Source organism: Nyctibius grandis, chromosome 1 (genome assembly GCF_013368605.1).
Source record: "Nyctibius grandis isolate bNycGra1 chromosome 1, bNycGra1.pri, whole genome shotgun sequence".
Classification (NCBI taxonomy): Eukaryota; Metazoa; Chordata; class Aves; order Nyctibiiformes; family Nyctibiidae; genus Nyctibius; species Nyctibius grandis.
Genome location: NC_090658.1, coordinates 133,470,312 through 133,487,266, shown reverse-complemented (window position 1 = coordinate 133,487,266; position 16,955 = coordinate 133,470,312). Strand labels below are relative to the sequence as shown.

General features: G+C 74.9%; 3 protein-coding genes and 1 non-coding gene across 6 annotated transcripts; 2 read left to right on the top strand and 2 right to left on the bottom strand.

The window, feature by feature from the left end:
• Positions 1–667: 667 nt before the first annotated feature.
• PREB (prolactin regulatory element binding) lies at positions 668–3,201 on the bottom strand. Of its 2 annotated transcripts, none has more exons than XM_068403470.1 (9): positions 3,052–3,201; positions 2,732–2,927; positions 2,232–2,443; positions 1,978–2,058; positions 1,785–1,909; positions 1,489–1,662; positions 1,346–1,418; positions 1,093–1,252; positions 668–981 (listed from the first exon to the last, which is right to left on the bottom strand). In XM_068403470.1, exons 1-9 carry the CDS (start codon positions 3,184–3,186, stop codon positions 887–889), a joined length of 1,251 nt encoding a protein of 416 aa, XP_068259571.1. In that variant the 5' UTR covers positions 3,187–3,201; the 3' UTR covers positions 668–886. The 2 variants fall into 2 exon arrangements, with proteins under 2 accessions (XP_068259571.1, XP_068259581.1); XM_068403480.1 differs by having other exon boundaries at positions 3,069–3,115.
• A 3,991-nt stretch (positions 3,202–7,192) lies between these two features.
• Positions 7,193–10,626, bottom strand: SLC5A6 (solute carrier family 5 member 6). Its single transcript, XM_068403506.1, has 15 exons — positions 10,296–10,626; positions 9,915–9,980; positions 9,792–9,843; positions 9,621–9,688; positions 9,372–9,526; positions 9,150–9,290; positions 8,925–9,054; positions 8,740–8,828; positions 8,559–8,671; positions 8,410–8,477; positions 8,215–8,301; positions 7,931–8,106; positions 7,719–7,822; positions 7,530–7,651; positions 7,193–7,434 (listed from the first exon to the last, which is right to left on the bottom strand). Exons 1-15 carry the CDS (start codon positions 10,623–10,625, stop codon positions 7,282–7,284), a joined length of 1,854 nt encoding a protein of 617 aa, XP_068259607.1. The 5' UTR covers position 10,626; the 3' UTR covers positions 7,193–7,281.
• A 2,344-nt stretch (positions 10,627–12,970) lies between these two features.
• Positions 12,971–15,070, top strand: ATRAID (all-trans retinoic acid induced differentiation factor). Of its 2 annotated transcripts, XM_068409677.1 has the most exons (7): positions 13,004–13,218; positions 13,510–13,640; positions 13,876–13,947; positions 14,314–14,385; positions 14,450–14,571; positions 14,654–14,754; positions 14,842–15,070. In XM_068409677.1, the coding sequence occupies exons 1-7, from the start codon at positions 13,159–13,161 to the stop codon at positions 14,944–14,946; spliced, it is 663 nt and encodes a 220-aa protein (XP_068265778.1). In that variant the 5' UTR covers positions 13,004–13,158; the 3' UTR covers positions 14,947–15,070. The 2 variants fall into 2 exon arrangements, with proteins under 2 accessions (XP_068265786.1, XP_068265778.1); XM_068409685.1 differs by lacking the exon at positions 13,876–13,947 and having other exon boundaries at positions 12,971–13,218.
• A 316-nt stretch (positions 15,071–15,386) lies between these two features.
• On the top strand, positions 15,387–15,550 carry LOC137672696 (U1 spliceosomal RNA). The gene has a single exon (XR_011049610.1). It is a non-coding gene; the product is annotated as a U1 spliceosomal RNA (small nuclear RNA).
• Positions 15,551–16,955: the final 1,405 nt, after the last annotated feature.

The following is a 16,955-nucleotide window of genomic DNA, read 5'->3' as shown; positions in this document are numbered from 1 at the left end:
CCCGCTGCACCCACGGGCACGCTGCTCACACACCCCCCTCCCCAAACGCCCCCCGCAGCCCGGTGCCCCCTCACCCGGCCCCGCTCTCACGTCTCGGCGCCGCTCGGTGCCGCCCGCCCCGCCCCGGGCCACGTAGCCGACACGTTCCCCCCGCACCGGTACCGGCCCCGGACGGGGCCCGCCCTGCCCGCTCGCTACGTCGTGCCCTGCCCGGGGCGGGGGGGTTCATCCCCCACCCGCCGAGCCCCGGGGCCGCTCCGGCCGCGCCCCGCCGGCAGCGCAGGGGTTAACCGGCACCCGGTGCCCGGTTCAAAGATGGCCGCCGGCGCCACGCGCACCCGCTCGGGGGCGGGGCCAACGGGACCGGGCCAGCCCCGGGGGCGTGGGCACCCCGAGGGGACGTGGCCATCCGGTCCCACGCAGCCGCCGGGGCTGCGGGACCCCGACCCCCCCGTCCCGGGGGCCACCGAGCGGGCCCGGCGCTGGCCGCAGGCGCGGGGGGGCGAGCGGGGAGGCGGGGGCGGTGGCGCACGTGCTGCAGGCGGGGCTGAGCCCCCCCGACCCCCCCAGCACCCACGGGACAGCGCGGCCTTGGCCCTCCAGCTTTAATGGCGGCAGCGGGGCGGCGGGACCCCCCCCCCTGTCCGGGGCCAGCCCCGCGCCGCGGCCGCCACAGCCCCCCCGTGGCGCCCGGGACCCTCGGCCGCGCCCCGAGCGCCAGCGGGGCCAGGGCTGGTCCCGCCTCTGCTTCACAGTCTGCTTGGGGGCGGGCGGCGAGCCTGGGGTGCCTGTCCGGGCACCGGGGGGTCCGTCCTGGCACCGGGGAGTCCGTCCTGGCACGGGGGGGTCCGTCCTGGCACGGGGGGGTCCGTCCTGGCACCGGGGCCTACAGGAAGCCCGGGAAGGCAAGCTGCAGCAGCAGGATGGTGGCCACGATGAGCCCGGCACAGAGCAGCAGCAGCAGCCAGACGGGGAGGGAGCCTGCGGAGGAGAGCGGGGTGAGGAGGGGGGCTGCGGCCCCCGGCCCCCGCTGCACAGGCAGGGGCAGCCCCGGTGGGGGCACGGGGGGCACCCCCGCCCCGCGGCACCCACGGCGGCTGGGCAGCAGGTGCAGCTTGCAGCGGCTGTCCACGGCCACGCTGAGCAGGGCGGCCTCGTTGCCCGCCAGCAGCTCCCGCCCGCGCCGGCTCTCGGGGACGAAGGCCACGTCCGTCACCACGATGCCGTGCGCCTCCTTCACGTAGTACAGCCTCTGCGGGGGGGCAGCGGGGGTGAGCTGGCCCCGGGGGGGGGCAGTGGGGCTGCCCCCACGCCCCTCATACCCCACAGCCACCCCCCTGCTCACCTGCAGCGAGAAGGCGATGTGGATGGCGACGGAGCCCGTCACCATGCCCAGCCCCAGGAAGGTGCCCGAGTCGCTGCGGGGGGGAGGACAGTGAGGGGGGGCTGGCGCGGCCCCTCGCCCCACGCCCACCCGGCCCCGGGTACCTGACGGAGAGGCAGGAGACCACCTCGGCGCCGCAGGGCCGCGTCAGCAGCGGCAGGAAGCTCCTCCCGTCCCACTTGGTGAGGTAGCAGGGCGGGGGGCGGCGCTCCCGCTTGTGGGGCACCTGCACCGTGTAGAGCCGCAGCGCCCCGGCGCTGTCCTCCACGGCCCCGAACCTGCCCCGGAGAGCAGGGGGGGGCATCGGGGCCTGTGGCAGCACCGCCGCCCCCTTCACCCGGGGCTCTGACGGGGGCCCGGTGCCGTTCCCAGCCCCCCGCCCGCCCGCCCCGGCCCTCACCGGCAGGCCTGGTAGCGGTAAGCCTTGTCGGGGATGCCGGGCAGGTTCTCGTTCCAGCGCAGCCCCGTCACCAGCTGGTCCCGCTGCCACACGCAGCACTGGAAGTCCCGTCCCGCCGTCACCACCTGCGCAGAGACCACGGGCGTCCAAGGACGGCTCTGCCCGCGGGGCCGGGGGGCCGCCCGACGCCCACCTTGTTGTCGGGGCCCAGCGCGATGTCTTCGATCTCGCCGTCGTGGGCTTTGAACTCCAGCGTCTTCTTCATGCTGGGGAACTGCAGGGGCAGAGCAGGCGTCAGGGCCCCACGGCAGCCCCAGGCCCCTCCGGGCACAGCACCCGGGGTCGCCCGGGGAAGGTGTCAGGAAGACACAGTGTTACACAGCCGCGGCCTGGCCTTCCCCCACCAGACCCACGGCCATGCCTGGCCTCAGCTCCCCCCACGCCTACCTCCCAGAGGCGGAGGAAGCCGTCGGCACCGCCGGTGACGAGCAGGGAGCAGTCAGCGTTGAAGCGGACGGCCTTCTGCAGGGCGTCGGGGCTGAAATCCGTGCGGACGCTGTGCAGGCTCTCCACTGTCACCTCGCTCGTCTGGCTCAGCGTGTCGCCCTGCCCGGCCGGGCTGGGGCCCTTCCGCTTCCGCGGCCCCTTCTCCCCACTGCCTGCGGTGGGGGAGATGACACTGAGCCCTGACACAGCTCCAGCGACCCGGCAGGCACAGGGGGGTCCAGGGCAGGCACAGGGGGGGTCCAGGGCAGGCACAGGGGGGGTCCAGGGCAGGCACTGGGGGGTCCAGGGCAGGCACTGGGGGGTCCAGGGCAGGCACGGAGCAGGGGGGGTCCAGGGCACTGCCCCATCTCCGAAGCACCCCACAGACCACCCAGGCCCCCACGGCACCCAGGGCAGGCGCTGTCACACCGACCACCCCCCGGGCCAGAGCGGGGCCTCACCGTTCCGTCCGGCGGAGCCTCTCTTGGCCTCGGGCGCCTGCAGGCTGAAGCGGAGGATGTGGCAGGTGGCGTCCTGCCCCGCGGCGATGATGTCGTCGGCCAGCGCCATGGTCATGGTGGCGCGGGTCTCGGTGTCGTGCGAGTGGAGCAGGGAAGCGCTGAGCTGCCCCCCGATCTGCTCCAGCTGCAGGAAGTGCTGCGGGGACCGGCGGGGGTCGGCGTCAGCCCCCGAGCCACGGCCCTCCCCGGTCACACCGAGCCTGCGGCCTACTAGGCCTCGGCCTCCCCCTCCGAGACCCCCCCGTCTCCCCCCGCCTCACCACGCCGTTCCGGATACCGGTCTTGGCGGCACCTCCGCCGCCGGCGGTGATGGCGAGGGGTCGCCTCGGGTGAAGGCGGACGGTGTAAAGCGGGAACGGGGCCCGGTACAGCTCGGCCGGTCGCCTGGGCGCCATGGTTACGCCGCAGCGTACGTCAGCGCGTCGTTACGTCACCGTCACGTCATCAATGCCCGCCCACTGACGGCTTGGTCACGCCCCGCTGTCGCAACAAGCTCCGCCCCTCCCGCCCGCCCTCCACACTGCGCATGCGCCGCGTACGCGGCGCATGCGCAGTGTGGAGGGCGGGCGGGGGGCGGCGGGGTCGTTGCGCGCTCTTGAGGGCCGTGAAGCGCCGCGATCGTACCCGGGGAGGTTTGGGTTGAAGGGACCTTAAAGCCCATCCAGTTCCAACCCCCTGCCACGGGCAGGGACACCTTCCACCAGACCAGGTTGCTCCCAGCCCCATCCAACCTGCCCTTGAACACTGCCAGGGAGGGGGCAGCCACAGCTGCTCTGGGCAACCTGGGCCAGGCTCTCACCACCCTCACAGCCAAGAATTTCCTCCTAATATCTCATCTCAATCTCCCCTCTTTCCGTTTAAAACCGTTCCCCCTCGTCCTGTCACTCCATGCCCTTGTCAAAAGCCCCTCTCCAGCTTTCCTGTAGCCCCTTCAGGCACTGGAAGGTGCTAGAAGGTCTCCCCGGAGCCTTCTCTTCTCCAGGCTGAACAGCCCCAGCTCTCTCAGCCTGTCTCCAGAGCAGAGGGGCTCCAGCCCTCTGAGCATCTCCGTGGCCTCCTCTGGACTCGCTCCAACAGCTCCGTGTCCTTCTTCTGTTGGGGGCCCCAGAGCTGGACGCAGCACTGCAGGGGGGTCTCCCGAGAGCGGAGCAGAGGGGCAGAATCCCCTCCCTCGCCCTGCTGGCCACGCTGCTGGGGATGCAGCCCAGGACACGGGTGGCTTTCTGGGCTGCCAGCGCACGTTGCCGGCTCATGGTGAGCTTCTCGTCACCCATCACCCCCAAGCCCTTCTCCTCAGGGCTGCTCTCCATCCATTCTCCACCCAGCCTGTGTTTATGCTTGGCATTGCCCTGACCCACGGGCAAGACCTTGCCCTTGGCCTTGTTGAACTCCATGCGGTTCGCACAGGCGCAGCTCTCCAGCCTGTCAAGATTGTTGTGCCCCAAGGGCAGGACCCGGCCCTTGCCCTTGTTGCCCCTCACACAGTGGCCTCAGCCCATCGCTCCAGCCTGCCCAGACCCCTCTGCACAGCCTCCTGCCCTCCAGCACATCAACACTCCCACTCAACCTGGTGTCATCTGCGAACTCACTGAGGGTGCCCTCGATCCCCTCGTCCCCATCATTGATAAAGACATTGAACAGAACTGGCCCCAGCACTGAGCCCTGGGAACACCACTGGTGACCGACCACCAACTGGATTTAACTCCGTTAACTCCTTGGGCCCGGCCACCAGCCAGGTTTGTGCGCCCACCCCAGCCCTGCCCCGGCTCTGCCCCTCCAGCACCAACACGGCCCCCAAGGGCCCCCCTGGGCTGTGCCAGGGGGCAGTGGGTGCCGGAGCCCCCCATGGGGTGGGCCCATCGCTGCCCCCGCACCACGCCAGCACCGGGCACCCATCCCATGTGCCTCGGGCGTGGGGCTGGGCCACGCTGTGACCCCACGTGGGTGCCCACAGAGCCCTGCCCGGGGCTCGGCAGCTCCCGTGGGTGGCCACAGCGCTGGGGCCGGGCCGTGGGGCGAGCGGGGCTCCCACGGGCGGCCGCGGGCCGGGGGAGGCTCCGTCTGGGACAGCCCGTATCCTCCTGCTCATCCCGCGGTGCCAAGGAGGGGGAGGCGAGCCGCCCGCCCAGACGGGGCCGTGCCGGGAGGTGGCGGGGGGACGCAGCGGCACTCCCCGGGGCGCCCCGACCCACGGCGCTTCGTGGGGCTGAGGCACGGGCAGAGCGTGGGGGGGATCTGCCTGGCGCGCCCGGCATGGCCGAGCACGGCACGGGGTGCGCAGGGGGGCCGGCCACCAAGCGCAGCTGCCCCCGCGCCACCGCTGCCCCCGGCCCCCGGGGGAGGAGAGGGGCCCGCAGCCCCCCGCGAGCCGCCCGGCGCTGCCGGGGAACGGGCACAGGCAGGACCCTGGGGCTCTTGTCTGCACACCCTGGCGACCCGGGGACCCCCCCGGCAGCAGGACAGGTAAGGAGCCACCGGGCGTGGGAGCAGGACCCCACGGGTGGGCGCAGAGGGGACCCCCGGGGACGTGCCTGCCGGCCCTCGTCCCGTGCCCCCTCACTCTGCTGTGCCAGAGCCGATGCCACGGGGGTGCCCGGGGGTGCTGGGGGGCTGCCGGGGAGGGGGTGCTGGCCAGGCAGTGACAGCACAGCCTGCTCTGGTGCAGGGTGTGGGCAGGACTGAGCCCAGCGGGGTGCGGGCAGGGGGGCACGGCTGCGCCATGGCAGCTGTGAGGGCACAGAGACCCCATGGGTCCCAGACCTGGGGCCACCCGGCTCCCCAGGGGACAGGTGGCATCGCAGAGGACGGGCGCTGTCCCCATCCCGTTGGGGTGCCGGCGCCGGCCTCGGCTCAGCCCCGCTCTCGCCGCAGGGCCCCCCGGGGCCGCCGTGCCCCCCGAACGCGGCGCGGGAGCGGGGCCGGGTGCGGGCGCTGCGCCGTGCCTTCCTGGCGCTGCAGGCGGCCCTGCCCGCCGTGCCCCCCGGCACCAAGCTCTCCAAGCTCGACGTCCTCGTCCTGGCCACCAGCTACATCGCCCACCTCAGCCACGCGCTGGGCCGCGGGCCCCCGCCGACCCTCCGCAGACACCCGCTCCTGCACCCCGTGAAGGTGAGGCCCAGGGCGCCCCTGCCTCGGGGTCCGGCGCCCGGGGGTCTCCCGTTATCCCCCGTAAATGCCAGCAGCCAGTCCCTTGGCTTGCAGCCCCTCCACCCTGGGGTCCCCAGCGGCCCCGTGCCCACCGACAGCTGTCCCCTGGGGTCCCCAGCGGCCCCGTGCCCACCCACAGCCAGTCCCTGGGGTCCCCAGCAGCCCCGTGCCCACCGACAGCCGGCCCCTGGGGTCCCCAGCGGCCCCGTGCCCACCGACAGCCAGTCCCTGGGGTCCCCCCATCCCCAGGTGTGGGGCACCGGGCGCAGCAGGACAAGGGGGCACCCTGCCAGCCCCCCCAGCCCCGACCCCTCTCCCTCTCTTGCAGAAGTGGCCGATGCGCTCCCGCCTCTACGCCGGCCCTTGGGGGGCACCCGGTGCTGACCCCCCCGGGGCAGCCGCAGCCACCAGCCGCCAGGAGCACACGGGCCTGGGGGGCAGCGGGCTGGCAAGGGGGGACGGCCCCCCCTGACCCCCGGGGTGCCCACGGCAGCCCCCACGCCTGCTCCCCGCCCTAGCGCAGGAGGCCGTGCCCCGGGGGGGGGGGCCGGTGCCAAGGGGATCCGCACCCCCATCCTGCACGGGGGTCCGTGGGCAGCGGGCCGGGACCCTGGGGCGGGCAGGACGGGTGTGGGGGGCGCAGGCCCCACACCGCCCGCGGGTCTGGGGGCTGCCCGGCCCCCCCGCAGCAATAAACCTGCAGCGAGCACCCACCGCCCACCTCCTGCCTGGGCCGCACCGGGGGCTGTGGGACGGGCCCCCCACCCTGCGCCCCCCCCGCTGCACCCCCCCACTGGGCCCCCCACCGGCCCCGCGCCGCGGGAACGGGGCCAAGGCCAAGGCCGCCGCCATAAATCTCCCCGGCTGGCGCGGCTGCCGCTCCCGGGGGGCTGCGGGGCCCCCCCGCTGCGCTGGGAGATGGGGGTCCCGTGTCCCCGCGGGGAGGGGGCTGCGTGCGGGGCTGGGCCCGGGGCTCCCCGACACCTGCGCTCCAGAACCGTTTATTGGGGGGGGACAATGAACACAGAGAGGGGGGCTGGGGGGGCGCTCGGCGCCCGGGGGGGTCCGGGCAGCCCCCGGCCCGGAGCGGTGCGGGAAGGCACGTGGCCAGGCCGGGGGCACCCCCGCGTCCTGCCCCGGGGGGCAGAGGGCACCGCTGTGACACCCCCGTGGTCCCAGAGCCCCCCTGGGCGGGGGGCGCGGGCCGGCAGCTGGGGGGCTCGGGGCCAGCCCAGTGCGGGCGCAGGCGGGGGCACCCCACGCTGCCCCGGGAGGGGGTGCAGCCCCCCAGCCCCCCCGGTGCTCCCCGGGGGGGGGTCCCTGCCCCCTGGGCCCCCCCGGGGTCAGAAGGAGGTCTCCTGCAGGGCGTAGGCGGGGGCCCCGGCCGCGCGGATGTACCCCTGCCCCTCCTCCTCCTCGCGCCGCCCGGGGCCGGGGGGGGCCAGGCCGTTGGGCACCCCATTGCTCTTCACCGCGGCGTCCGCGTGGCCGGTGTCCTGCGGGGACAGAGCGGGGGGGGGGGGGGCAGTGGGAGCACGGGGAGGGGGGCACCGACCCCATGCCCACCCCCCCGGGTGCTGGGGCCCCTCACCTGGGCAGGGCAGCCCCCCCCGCAGCAGAGCCGCTGCCGGTACTTGGGGGGCAGGCAGCAGAGCAGGCGAGGCAGCACCGGGTAGATGGTGCGGGGGTCCACGGCCGCGGCCGGTGTGGGGCCTGGGGGCAGAGCTGGGGGTGAGCGGGGAGCGGGGGGTCTCGGCGCCGGCCGCCCCCCCGCACTCACCGGTGAGCAGGCTGACCAGGAGCCCCACCAGGATGACGGTGGTGGAGTTGTGGGCGCTGTACCACATGTAGGAGAGGCTGTAAAACCGCTGCAGCCCCCTGGGGCTGGGGGAGACGGGGGTCAGGGGGGCGACGTGGGGCGGGGGGCATGGAGCAGCACCCCCTGTCCCGCAGCACCCCGGTGCCGAGCCCCCCCGCCCCCGTCCCGCTCACCTCTGGGGGGCCACCGTGGGGGCCAGCAGGGTGGTGGCGAGGGCGGCGGTGAGGTTGCCCGTGGCGGGGAGCGCGGTGCCGTTGGGCGGGGGGGCCCCCCCCGTGCCACGCAGCAGGCTGCCGATGCCCACCCAGAAGGCCATGGCCAGGCCCGCCAGCAGCCCCACGACGGCCCCCTGCGCCGGGGACAGGGAGGGCGCTGACCCCCGGCCGGGCGCGGATCCCCCTGGCGCTGCCCCCCCGCAGGGTCCGAGCCCCCGGGCGGGCGGGGGGCACGCACTCACCGTGGGGTTGGCGCAGGGGAAGAACATGCCGAGGCAGAAGAGCCCCAGGAGCGGGCCCCCCACCATGCCGAAGATGCTGATGGCCGCCTGCGGGGACACGGCCCTCAGCGCCGGCCCCGTGCCCCGGCTGGGTGCCGGAGGGGGGGTCCCCGTGCCCCCGCTGGGTGCCGGAGGGGGGGGGTCCCCCCGCCCTACCTGCAGCACGGGGCCCAGCATGGAGGACACGTAGGCCATCCCCAGGCAGAGCAGTCCGTAACCCAGAGCTGGGGAGAGGCGCGGGGGTCACGGCGGTGCTGGGGACACCCCCCGGCGCCAGCCCCCCCCCCCCGCAGCCCCCTCCTCACCCAGCAGCTTGGAGAGCAGCGTGGCCCGCGCCTCCGACAGCCCGGGGCAGTGCGGCCGCACCAGGTCCTCCATGGTCACCGTGGCCAGCGAGTTGAAGGCGGAGGAGATGGTGCTGGGGAGGAGAGGGAGTGGGAGGGGGCTCGGCTGGACCCCCCCCAGCCCCGCCGGCCCCCCGCTCACCTCAGGGACCCGCTGAAGAGGCAGGCGACGAAGAGCCCGGGCAGCCCCGGCAGGTCCTGCAGCACGTCCATCACGAAGTACAGCACCAGCTGGGGCAGGGGGGGGGGTCAGCGCCGGGGGGGCCGGGGAGCGGGGTCCGGCCCCGCGGGCTGCGGGGAGGGGGGCAAGGGGGCCCGGGCGCCCACCTGGTCGGAGGAGCCGGGGCGCTGGGCGGGCGCCAGCGGGTGCTCCCGGTCGTAGACGAACATGACGAGGCCAGTGAGGCAGCTGAGGCAGAGGACGATCTGCTGGCAGGGGAAGACGGCGTAGCAGGAGCTGCGGGCGCCGGGCGGGCGTCAGAGGCGGCGGGGGGGGGGGCGGCGGGGACCCGTCCGCGGGACCCCCCCCCCCCCGTCCCCGTCCCCACTCACAGCTTGGCCTCGCGCTCGCTGCGGGCGCTCAGGTACCGCTGCACCTGCGCCTGGTTCACGCCGTACAGCGACAGCATCATGAACACGCCGCCCACGGCCAGCGTCCAGAAGGTGTGCCGCTCGAAGGGGTCGGGGTCCAGGCTGGGCAGGGGGGCGCGGGGGTCACGGCACCGGGCACCCCACCGGTACCGGCAAGGGGGGCAGCGGGGCCGGGCCACTCACTCGATGCCGGAGATCTTGCCCTCGCGCTCGGCCAGGCGCCAGACGCGGGCCATGCCGCCCACCCGCCGCGCGCCCACCACGATCACGGCCAGCTGCCCCGCGAACATCACCAGCGTCTGGAACACGTCGGTCCAGATGACGGCCTTCAGCCCGCCCTGCGGAGGCACGGCGCCCGTCACCGTGGCCCCTGGCCTGTGGGGCACCCCACAGCCCCCCATGGGGCACCACCCCCTGGCCCCCGGGACTCACCAGCGTGGTGTACAGCGTGCAGACCAGCCCCATGGTGAGCACCGCGCTCCAGAGGTCAAAGCCCGTCACTGGGAGCAGCGGAGGCCGTTAAGGAGGGGCGGGGGGGGGGGCAGCCCCCCGTGCAGGACGGGGCTCCCGGTGTCACCCCCCCCCGCTCCCGTCCCCCCTTACCGGCGTTGAGGGCCAGCGCGGGCGCGTACAGCACCACCCCCATGTAGATGACCTGCGGGGAGAGCAGCGCTGCAGCCCCGCGCAGCCCCCCCCGTGCCCCCCCCAGCCCCCCGCCCCACTCACCATCTGGAAGATGAAGGTGATGGTGCCGCAGACCCGCACCGTCTTGTTGAAGCGCAGCTCCAGGTACTGCGGGGGAGACACGGGGTCCTGAGCAGGGGGGACGTCCCCGTGTCCCCCTCACGGCAGCGGGGAAGCGGAGGGGGGGACAGGCAGCCCTGCCCCAGCTGCCACCGGGCCGGCCAGCGCTGCCCGGGGCAGCCACGGGGATGGGCGGGGGACAGGACGAGGGGTCACGGGGCAGGGAGGGACCCGGAGCCAAAACCCCACCGGGCACTGCCAGCTCGTCCCCCCGAGGCCAGGCACCTGCCTGCACGTCCCACCGGGCGCTGGGCTCCATACGTGCCCCACCAGGCTCCATATGTGCCCCCCGGCCCCGCTCACCTCGTAGCTGCTGGTGATGCGCAGGCGGTAGAAGACGGGGATGAAGACGTGGGCCGGGATGAGCAGCCCCAGGAGGTAGGAGCAGCCGAGGAACCAGTACTCGGTGCCGAAGCGGTAGATCTCGGCCGGCACGCCCAGGATGGCCACGGCCGACTGGAAGGTGGCCAGCAGGGAGAGGGCGACGGGCAAGAAGCCCATGTTGCGGTTGGCCAGGAGGAACTCCTGCACCGTGCGCTGCCGGTCCCCGCTCAGCGCGTAGAAGAGCCCGATGGCCGACGACAGCACCAGCAGCAGCGCGAAGATGCTGTAGTCGATGACCGTGAACTCCATGGCGAGCGCCTGCCGCTGCCCCGCCGGAGCCGCCGCTGCCCCGGCTGCGCCCCGCCGGCCTCATGGGCGCCGGCAGCGGGTCCAGGCCGGCATCCCCCCGGCACCCGGAGCTGCACGAAGGGACGGGCGTCAGCGCCGGGAGCTCCACGGGCCACTGCGGGGACCTTGGCCGGCTCCTCAGCCTCAAGGGCCCCAGGCTGGAGGGACCGTCCCCTTAACCCTCCTCCTCCTCCCTCTGGGCTGGGCTCGGCACCGCGGCGCCCACCCCCGGGGCTGCCCCCGCCAAGGCAAACGGGCGCCTCTTCCAAGGAGCACGGAGGCCACGGCTGGAAAAACAGTCCCACCCCGGCAGCACCGGCCCGGCCAGCCCCACGCAGCCCCGCCAGAACCGGCCCGGCGCGGCCAAACCCAACACAACCGCCCCCGGTGCAGGACAGCCCCGCCGAGCCCCGCAGAGCCGCCCCGGGTGCGAGAGCCCGGCCAAGCCCAGCAGAACCGCCCTGGCGCCGGCCAGCCGCCCCCGGGGCCGGCACAGCCCAACCAGCTGCCCCCACACCGGCCCACCCTGCGGGGCCAGCCCTGCCGGCAGCCCCCAGCCCCGCAGGGCCCACCACCGGGCAGCGGAGCCCAGCCCGAAGGGGCGCAGGAGGGGTCCCGGCGCCCTGGCCCAGCTGAGCAGGGGTTGGGCAGGACGACCCCCATGACACGCACCCCACACAGCTGGGGACAGACAGACGGACAGAGAGGGACCACCGGCCCCAGAGGCTCCGGGCAGCGGCCAGACGGAGCAGATGCCCGAGGCGCTGCTGGCGCTGGCACCCCCCTGCCCCGCTCACCCCCAGGGCCCCCCGAGCCTCTGCCCCCACCCCAGCCCTGCAGAGCAGGAGGGGCGGCCGGGCAGCCCCAGGAGCGGGGCAGGGAGGGGGTACGAGCAGAGACCACCCCTCTGCCCCGCCAGCAGGCACAGGGCTGCGGGAGCAGGAGCCAGGAGAGGCGGGGGCTGCGGGCACGGTGGGCGCAGGATGCGGAGGGACCCCGCGCCGCTGTACCGGCGGGGCAGCGTCCGGGGCTCTGCGGGGCACACGGAGGCCGGAGCCAGGCTGGCGGTGGCGGGGGGCAGGCAGGGGGCTGGCGCGGCGCCCGCCGTGATCCCCGCAGGAATGCCTGCCCGCGGCGTGCCGGGGGGGATTAGCCTGGGCCCCTCCTGGCCCCCCTGCGCCCGGCACCGCTCGCCCGGGCCTGCCCGCCGCGGGGGCCGGGGGACTGGGGCGGCGGCGCTGGCACGGGGCCCCGCGGGAAGGGGGTGAGAGGGCAGCGCCTCCCGCCTCGCTGCCACCGGCCCCGTGCCACCCGCGGCACAGATCCCAGGGAGGGTCCAAGGTCACCGCACCGCATTCCACCGCGCAGGCTAAACACGGGGCGGGCGGCGCTGGGCTGGTCCCCGACGGCCGCCCCACGGCACGGCCGCCCCACGGCACCGCAGCCCAAGGCTCCCCGGCACCGCTGCGGCCCCTCGCTGGCCCCGCTGCCTTCAGCCTTGGCGTCCCCCAGCCCAAGGCCCCCTCCCTGCCCCTCAGTGACCCCCACGTGTCCCCGCTGTCCCCTCCCCTGACCCCCCCGTGTCCCCGCTGCCCCCTCCCCCGAGCTCCCCGTGTCCCCGCCGCCCCCCCGGACCTCCCCGTGTCCCCGGCCCAAGTCCCCACCCCCCAAAACTCATCCCCGGCCCCAGTCCCTGCTCCCCCGGCCCCTGGGTGCTCCGTGTCCCCGGGCTGTGGCCCCGCTCCCCCGGTGTCCCCTGCCGTGCTGCCCCGTCCCCGGTGACCCGCCTGGTGCCCGGCCCTCCCGTCCCCCGCCTCACACGCCCTTGTCTCCCCGTGCCCTCGGTGACCCCGCTCGAAGCGCCGCTGCCCAGCCCCGGTGCCCCTACGCCACGGCCCTGCTGCCCCTCCCGGGGTCCCCGGTGCCGCCAGCCCGAGGCCTGGACGCCCCGGTCCCCCCGACTCCGCTGTCCCCAGTGACCCGGCCGCAGCGCCGGCTCCCCGGTGCCGGCCGAGGGCCGGGCGGGGCGGGCGGCCGCAGCACGAGCCCCAGCCCGGCGTGTGGCCGGGGCGGGCGGTGCTCGGGGGGGGCCCCGGTGCGACACTCACCGGCGCGGCAGAGCCCGGCGCACGTGCCGCCCTGCCCGCCACCGGCGCGCCCTGATGACGTCACGGCCGCCCTCCCGCCGCCGCCACCGCGCGCCCCGATGGCGTCACCGGCCCTACGTGGGGCCGCCCCGCTCCGCTGCCCCGGGCGGGTCACCGCGCCCCGGCAGCCCCCGGCCGCGGGGGGACGGAGTGTGCCCGGGCCCGGGGGAGGGGAAGGGGGGGGGGTGCCGCCCCGCAGCCGCCCCGCAGCCGCCCCGCAGCCACCCCGCGCCTCCCGGGGCCCCCGCTGTGCCCGCCAGGGGGCGCCCTCGCACCGGGCGTGTCCGGCGGAGCGGGGCGGTCCCGGAAGAGCCCGGCGTGGGGGGGCGGAGGGGGCGTGCGGGGCTATGGGCGCCTTCACCGTCCTCCTCCTGCTGCTGCTGCCCGGGGCCGCCGGCGGCGCGGCCGTGAGCGGCGGAGGGGGGGGTCGGGACCGGGACCGGGGGGGTGCGGCGGCTCGGGGGTGCCCGCACCGGGGGGTGCGCGGGACCGGAGTGTTCGAGGGGTGCCCGGGTTGAGAGATGCCGGGGCTCAGGGGGCGCCGGTGGTCGGGGGGTGCCCGGTGCGGGGAGCTCCGGGAAGGGGCCTGGGGGTCCGGGAGTGCCCGGTGTGGGGGTTGCCCGGGCTCCGGGGTGTGTCCGGGGATGCCCGGGGGGGGTGCCGGTGCCCCGCCGAACCACACCCCCCCCCCGCCACAGGTGTGCGGGTACTGCCCGGGGCCGCTGCGGAACGCTTCCGTCGTGGCCCGGTACTGCGCGTCCCGGGCCGGCACCGAGAGCGAGGGGCGCTGCTGCCGGGAACGGGGCGCCCGCCCGGAGCGTCTGCTGGGGTACGGGGCGGGGGGACGGGGGGGCACGGGCAGGGGGTGGGGGGGCACGGGGGGGTGCATGGAGGGTGTCGGGGGCCACATGGGTGGATGGTGCTCGGGGTGGGTGCGGGGGGTGTCTGGCACAGGGGGGGTGCTGGGGGGCAGGCGGGGGGCAGGGGGGCGTGCGTGGGCGGGGGGCACGCAGGATCGGGGGGGGGGTGCCGGGCACGCTGCCCCAACGGCCGCCCCCTCCCAGGCTGGACCTGAGCGAGTGCTCCCTGCGCGGCCTCCCCCCGGGGCTGGCCGAGGCCGCGGCCGCCGTCGTCGTGTGAGTCCTCGCGCCCCCTCGTGCTCCTCCGCACGCCGCGAGGGGTCTGGGGCGGGTACCCCACAACGGGCCCTGCCTTGCTGGTCCCCATCCCCACCGTGGCCCTGTCCCCCCGTGCCCCGCTGTCCCCACGCACCCCGTGCCCGGGGGACACAAGCCGCTCTCCATCGTCCCCTCCCGCAGGGCCGGTGTCCCTGCCGGGGAGGGCCCCAGCAGCGATGTGGTGCACCGAGGGGACCCCCGCCCTGTTCCCCAGCCCTCCTGCCCCACACGGGGACGCCCCGGGGCCGTGCGGGGGCCGGTGCTGTTTGTGAGCCGCTGGCGCGGCAGCGGGCGGGGGCCCACGTGCCCGGCGTGTGTTGGCAGGGACCTGACGGAGAACCCGCTGAGAGCCCTCCCCGACGGCTCCTTTCTGGGCTTCACCCACCTGCGGTGCCTGTGAGTAGCGGGGCGGGGGGCGCGGGGGCCGCCGCGGGGCCCGGTGCTGAGCTCCGCTCCCCAGCGCGGTGCCGCCGGCGCTCGAGTGCCCGGGCGGGAGCAGCGCCTGGGAGGAGGTGACGACACGCGGGGGCAGCCGGCTCTGCCAGGGCCAGAGGAACCCCTGCAACGGCTCCGGGGAGCTCGGTACGGCGGGGGGCTGGGGGACGTGTCCCCGGGGCTGGCGGGCGGGGGCTGGCGCCGTGACCCCCCCGCTGTGCTCCGCCAGCCTGGCTGTGCCCTGAGAACGCCGCGTGTGCCCCGGACGGCCCCGGCCTCGTGGCATGCCTCTGCGAGAGCCCCTTCCACGGCTACAAGTGCCTGCGCGAGGTGAGCGCCCGCGGGACGGCGGCCCCGTGTCCCGGTGGCCCCGCGGGGTGGGGGGGGGCAGCGCCACTCACTGCTGCCTCCTCGCAGGGCGCGTTCCCGGGGCCGCTCTTCTGCGGGATCCTGGGCACCGTCACCCTGGCGCTGGCCCTCCTGCTGTGGGGCACCCAGCGCCGGAAAGCCAAGAGCCCCTGAGCGGGGAGGGGCTGCGGCAGAGGCCCGGCCCGGGGCTGGGGGCTCCGGGGGCTCCGGGGCTGGGGGCTCTGCGGGGCTCTGCGTCCCGGGGTCTGCCGGTGAATAAAGCCCGCAGCGTCCTGTGCGTGTGTCTGTCCGAGTCCTTCCCGGGGTGTGGGCGGGGGGCGGTGCGGGACCCCCCAGGCCGCTCTGGGGGGCCGGCCCGCAGCCCGACCGCGGTGAGCGGGGGGGTGCGGCGGGCTCTTTGCGGGGCCGGGACAGAGAGCGCGCGGGGCGGGGCCATGCAAATCGCGCCGCTGCCCGCGCAGCTGATGCGAGCCGACGGGGCGGGGCCATGCAGATGAGGCACCGCGCGGGATGACGGGAGAGTCACGCTGCGAGCCACCGTGAGCTGAGTGTGCGTGCGGCGGCGTGGGGCGGTGCGGTGCGCAGGCAGGGGCATACTTACCTGGCAGGGGAGACACCATGATCACGCAGGTGGTTTTCCCAGGGCGAGGCTCATCCCCTGCACTCCGGGTGTGCTGACCCCTGCGATTTCCCCAAATGCGGGAAACTCGACTGCATAATTTGTGGTAGTGGGGGACTGCGTTCGCGCTCTCCCCTGGCATCGCCGTGACAAAGACAGAGCAAGAATCTGAAGGCAGTCAGTCTGTTTTGCATGATGTCGTTCTGGAAATTTCGGGGCCGCTGTTCCCTCGGGTCCTCGGGCTGCCGTCGGGCGCTCCGCGCACCGTCGGCCGCAGGTTGAGCAGAACCGGAACCGGCGTGCCCAGCACTGCTGATGGCAGCGGAGACACCGAGAGCGCTGAACTGGATCGGGGTGTGCACGTCCTTCAGGGAAAGCGACGTTGGAAGAGCCGAATGTAAAACCTCAGATGCGAGGGGGCGACCCCCGAGGAGTTTGTGACCGTCGGCGAGGGCAGGGGAGGCGGCCAGCAAAGCGCGCTCCCGTTCCCGGCAGCAGGCTGAGCACCTCGCTGCCCCAACGGGCGCTGCCTGCTCGGGAGCGCCCAGGGCCGGGCGGGCTCTCTGCCCTTCCAGGCGCTTTGGCTCAGAGACGTGTTGCACAGCGTGAGGGGGTTTGTACCTCCCGGGACGGGGAGGTCGGTGGAGCATCTTCAGGCAGACAGAAGAGAACAGGCCGGGCACAGCAGACACTTCCTTCTGTAGCAGCGGGGCCCACACAGGCCGGGGGCTGCGCCCGAAAGGCTGGCACCTCCTGACGTGAGATGGGTCTGAGGGGACCAGGACCCTTCCTGGCTAGCCGGTGCCACCGGGCCTCAGCGGGACAACATCCCCATGGGTCCTCCTGCACCACAGAGTCTACGTCAAGCGCATGGCTGATGGCCAGCCCAGCTCTGCTCAAACCCGAATCTGCAGGACTGGCCCAGGGAGTAGCTGCGGGCCCTCGATCACCTCTTTGAACACACGCTACCAATGCCCAGGAGAGAGCGTCTGCGTTTCCTGCTGGAACTGGTCATCAGATCCCTAAAGGGAGGCTCCGGGCTTCCCAGTCTGAAACTCAGACGGTGTCTGTCTCCCCTGTCACACAGCGTATCTGCAAGGTGAGGTAAATAACCCCCAGGAACAGCTCCGTGATGGCGCTTGCTCAGTTTGGGTAGATCTGTGCTTGTGGAAGAGCACCTGGAGGTGCCTGTCATCCCTCCGTTAGCGTCTGGTACCACCTGGGCGCAACGAGATCGTGAATCCCTTGGAGTAAATTAAGGTGAAATGACACCAACTAACTAATAATAACAACAATAATTAAGATCAATTTATTAATACAGGGAAAGCTCTGCCCCCAGGCCCTCCTCCAGCCGGGCTGTTGGAGCCCTACAAGCTCTGTCCATCACAAAGCCTCAACGGGGCAACGTGGCGGTGACCCGGCGGGCACCTCACGGCCCCTCACCCGCCTCCGCACCGGTGTGAGCCGGGGCCGCAACGTGTCGGCAAGATCCAACCAACGCAGCGGGGAACCCCCGGAGAGAAGAGGCCCGGGCTGGAGCCCC

Coding starts and splice junctions, on each gene's coding strand:
- PREB (XM_068403470.1), bottom strand. CDS start 3,186: ATGGCGCCCAGGCGACCGGCCGAGCTGTACCGGGCCCCGTTCCCGCTT. Junction 1,910..1,977: donor CGCTGGGCCCCGACAACAAG/GTGGGCGTCGGG, acceptor GTCTCTGCGCAG/GTGGTGACGGCGGGACGGGA. Junction 982..1,092: donor GCACCTGCTGCCCAGCCGCC/GTGGGTGCCGCG, acceptor TCTCCTCCGCAG/GCTCCCTCCCCGTCTGGCTG.
- SLC5A6 (XM_068403506.1), bottom strand. CDS start 10,625: ATGGAGTTCACGGTCATCGACTACAGCATCTTCGCGCTGCTGCTGGTG. Junction 8,478..8,558: donor GCTGCTCTCCAAGCTGCTGG/GTGAGGAGGGGG, acceptor GCCTCTCCCCAG/CTCTGGGTTACGGACTGCTC. Junction 7,435..7,529: donor GGGGGGGCTGCCCTGCCCAG/GTGAGGGGCCCC, acceptor CTGTCCCCGCAG/GACACCGGCCACGCGGACGC.
- ATRAID (XM_068409677.1), top strand. CDS start 13,159: ATGGGCGCCTTCACCGTCCTCCTCCTGCTGCTGCTGCCCGGGGCCGCC. Junction 13,219..13,509: donor GGGCCGCCGGCGGCGCGGCC/GTGAGCGGCGGA, acceptor CCCCCGCCACAG/GTGTGCGGGTACTGCCCGGG. Junction 14,572..14,653: donor CAACGGCTCCGGGGAGCTCG/GTACGGCGGGGG, acceptor GTGCTCCGCCAG/CCTGGCTGTGCCCTGAGAAC.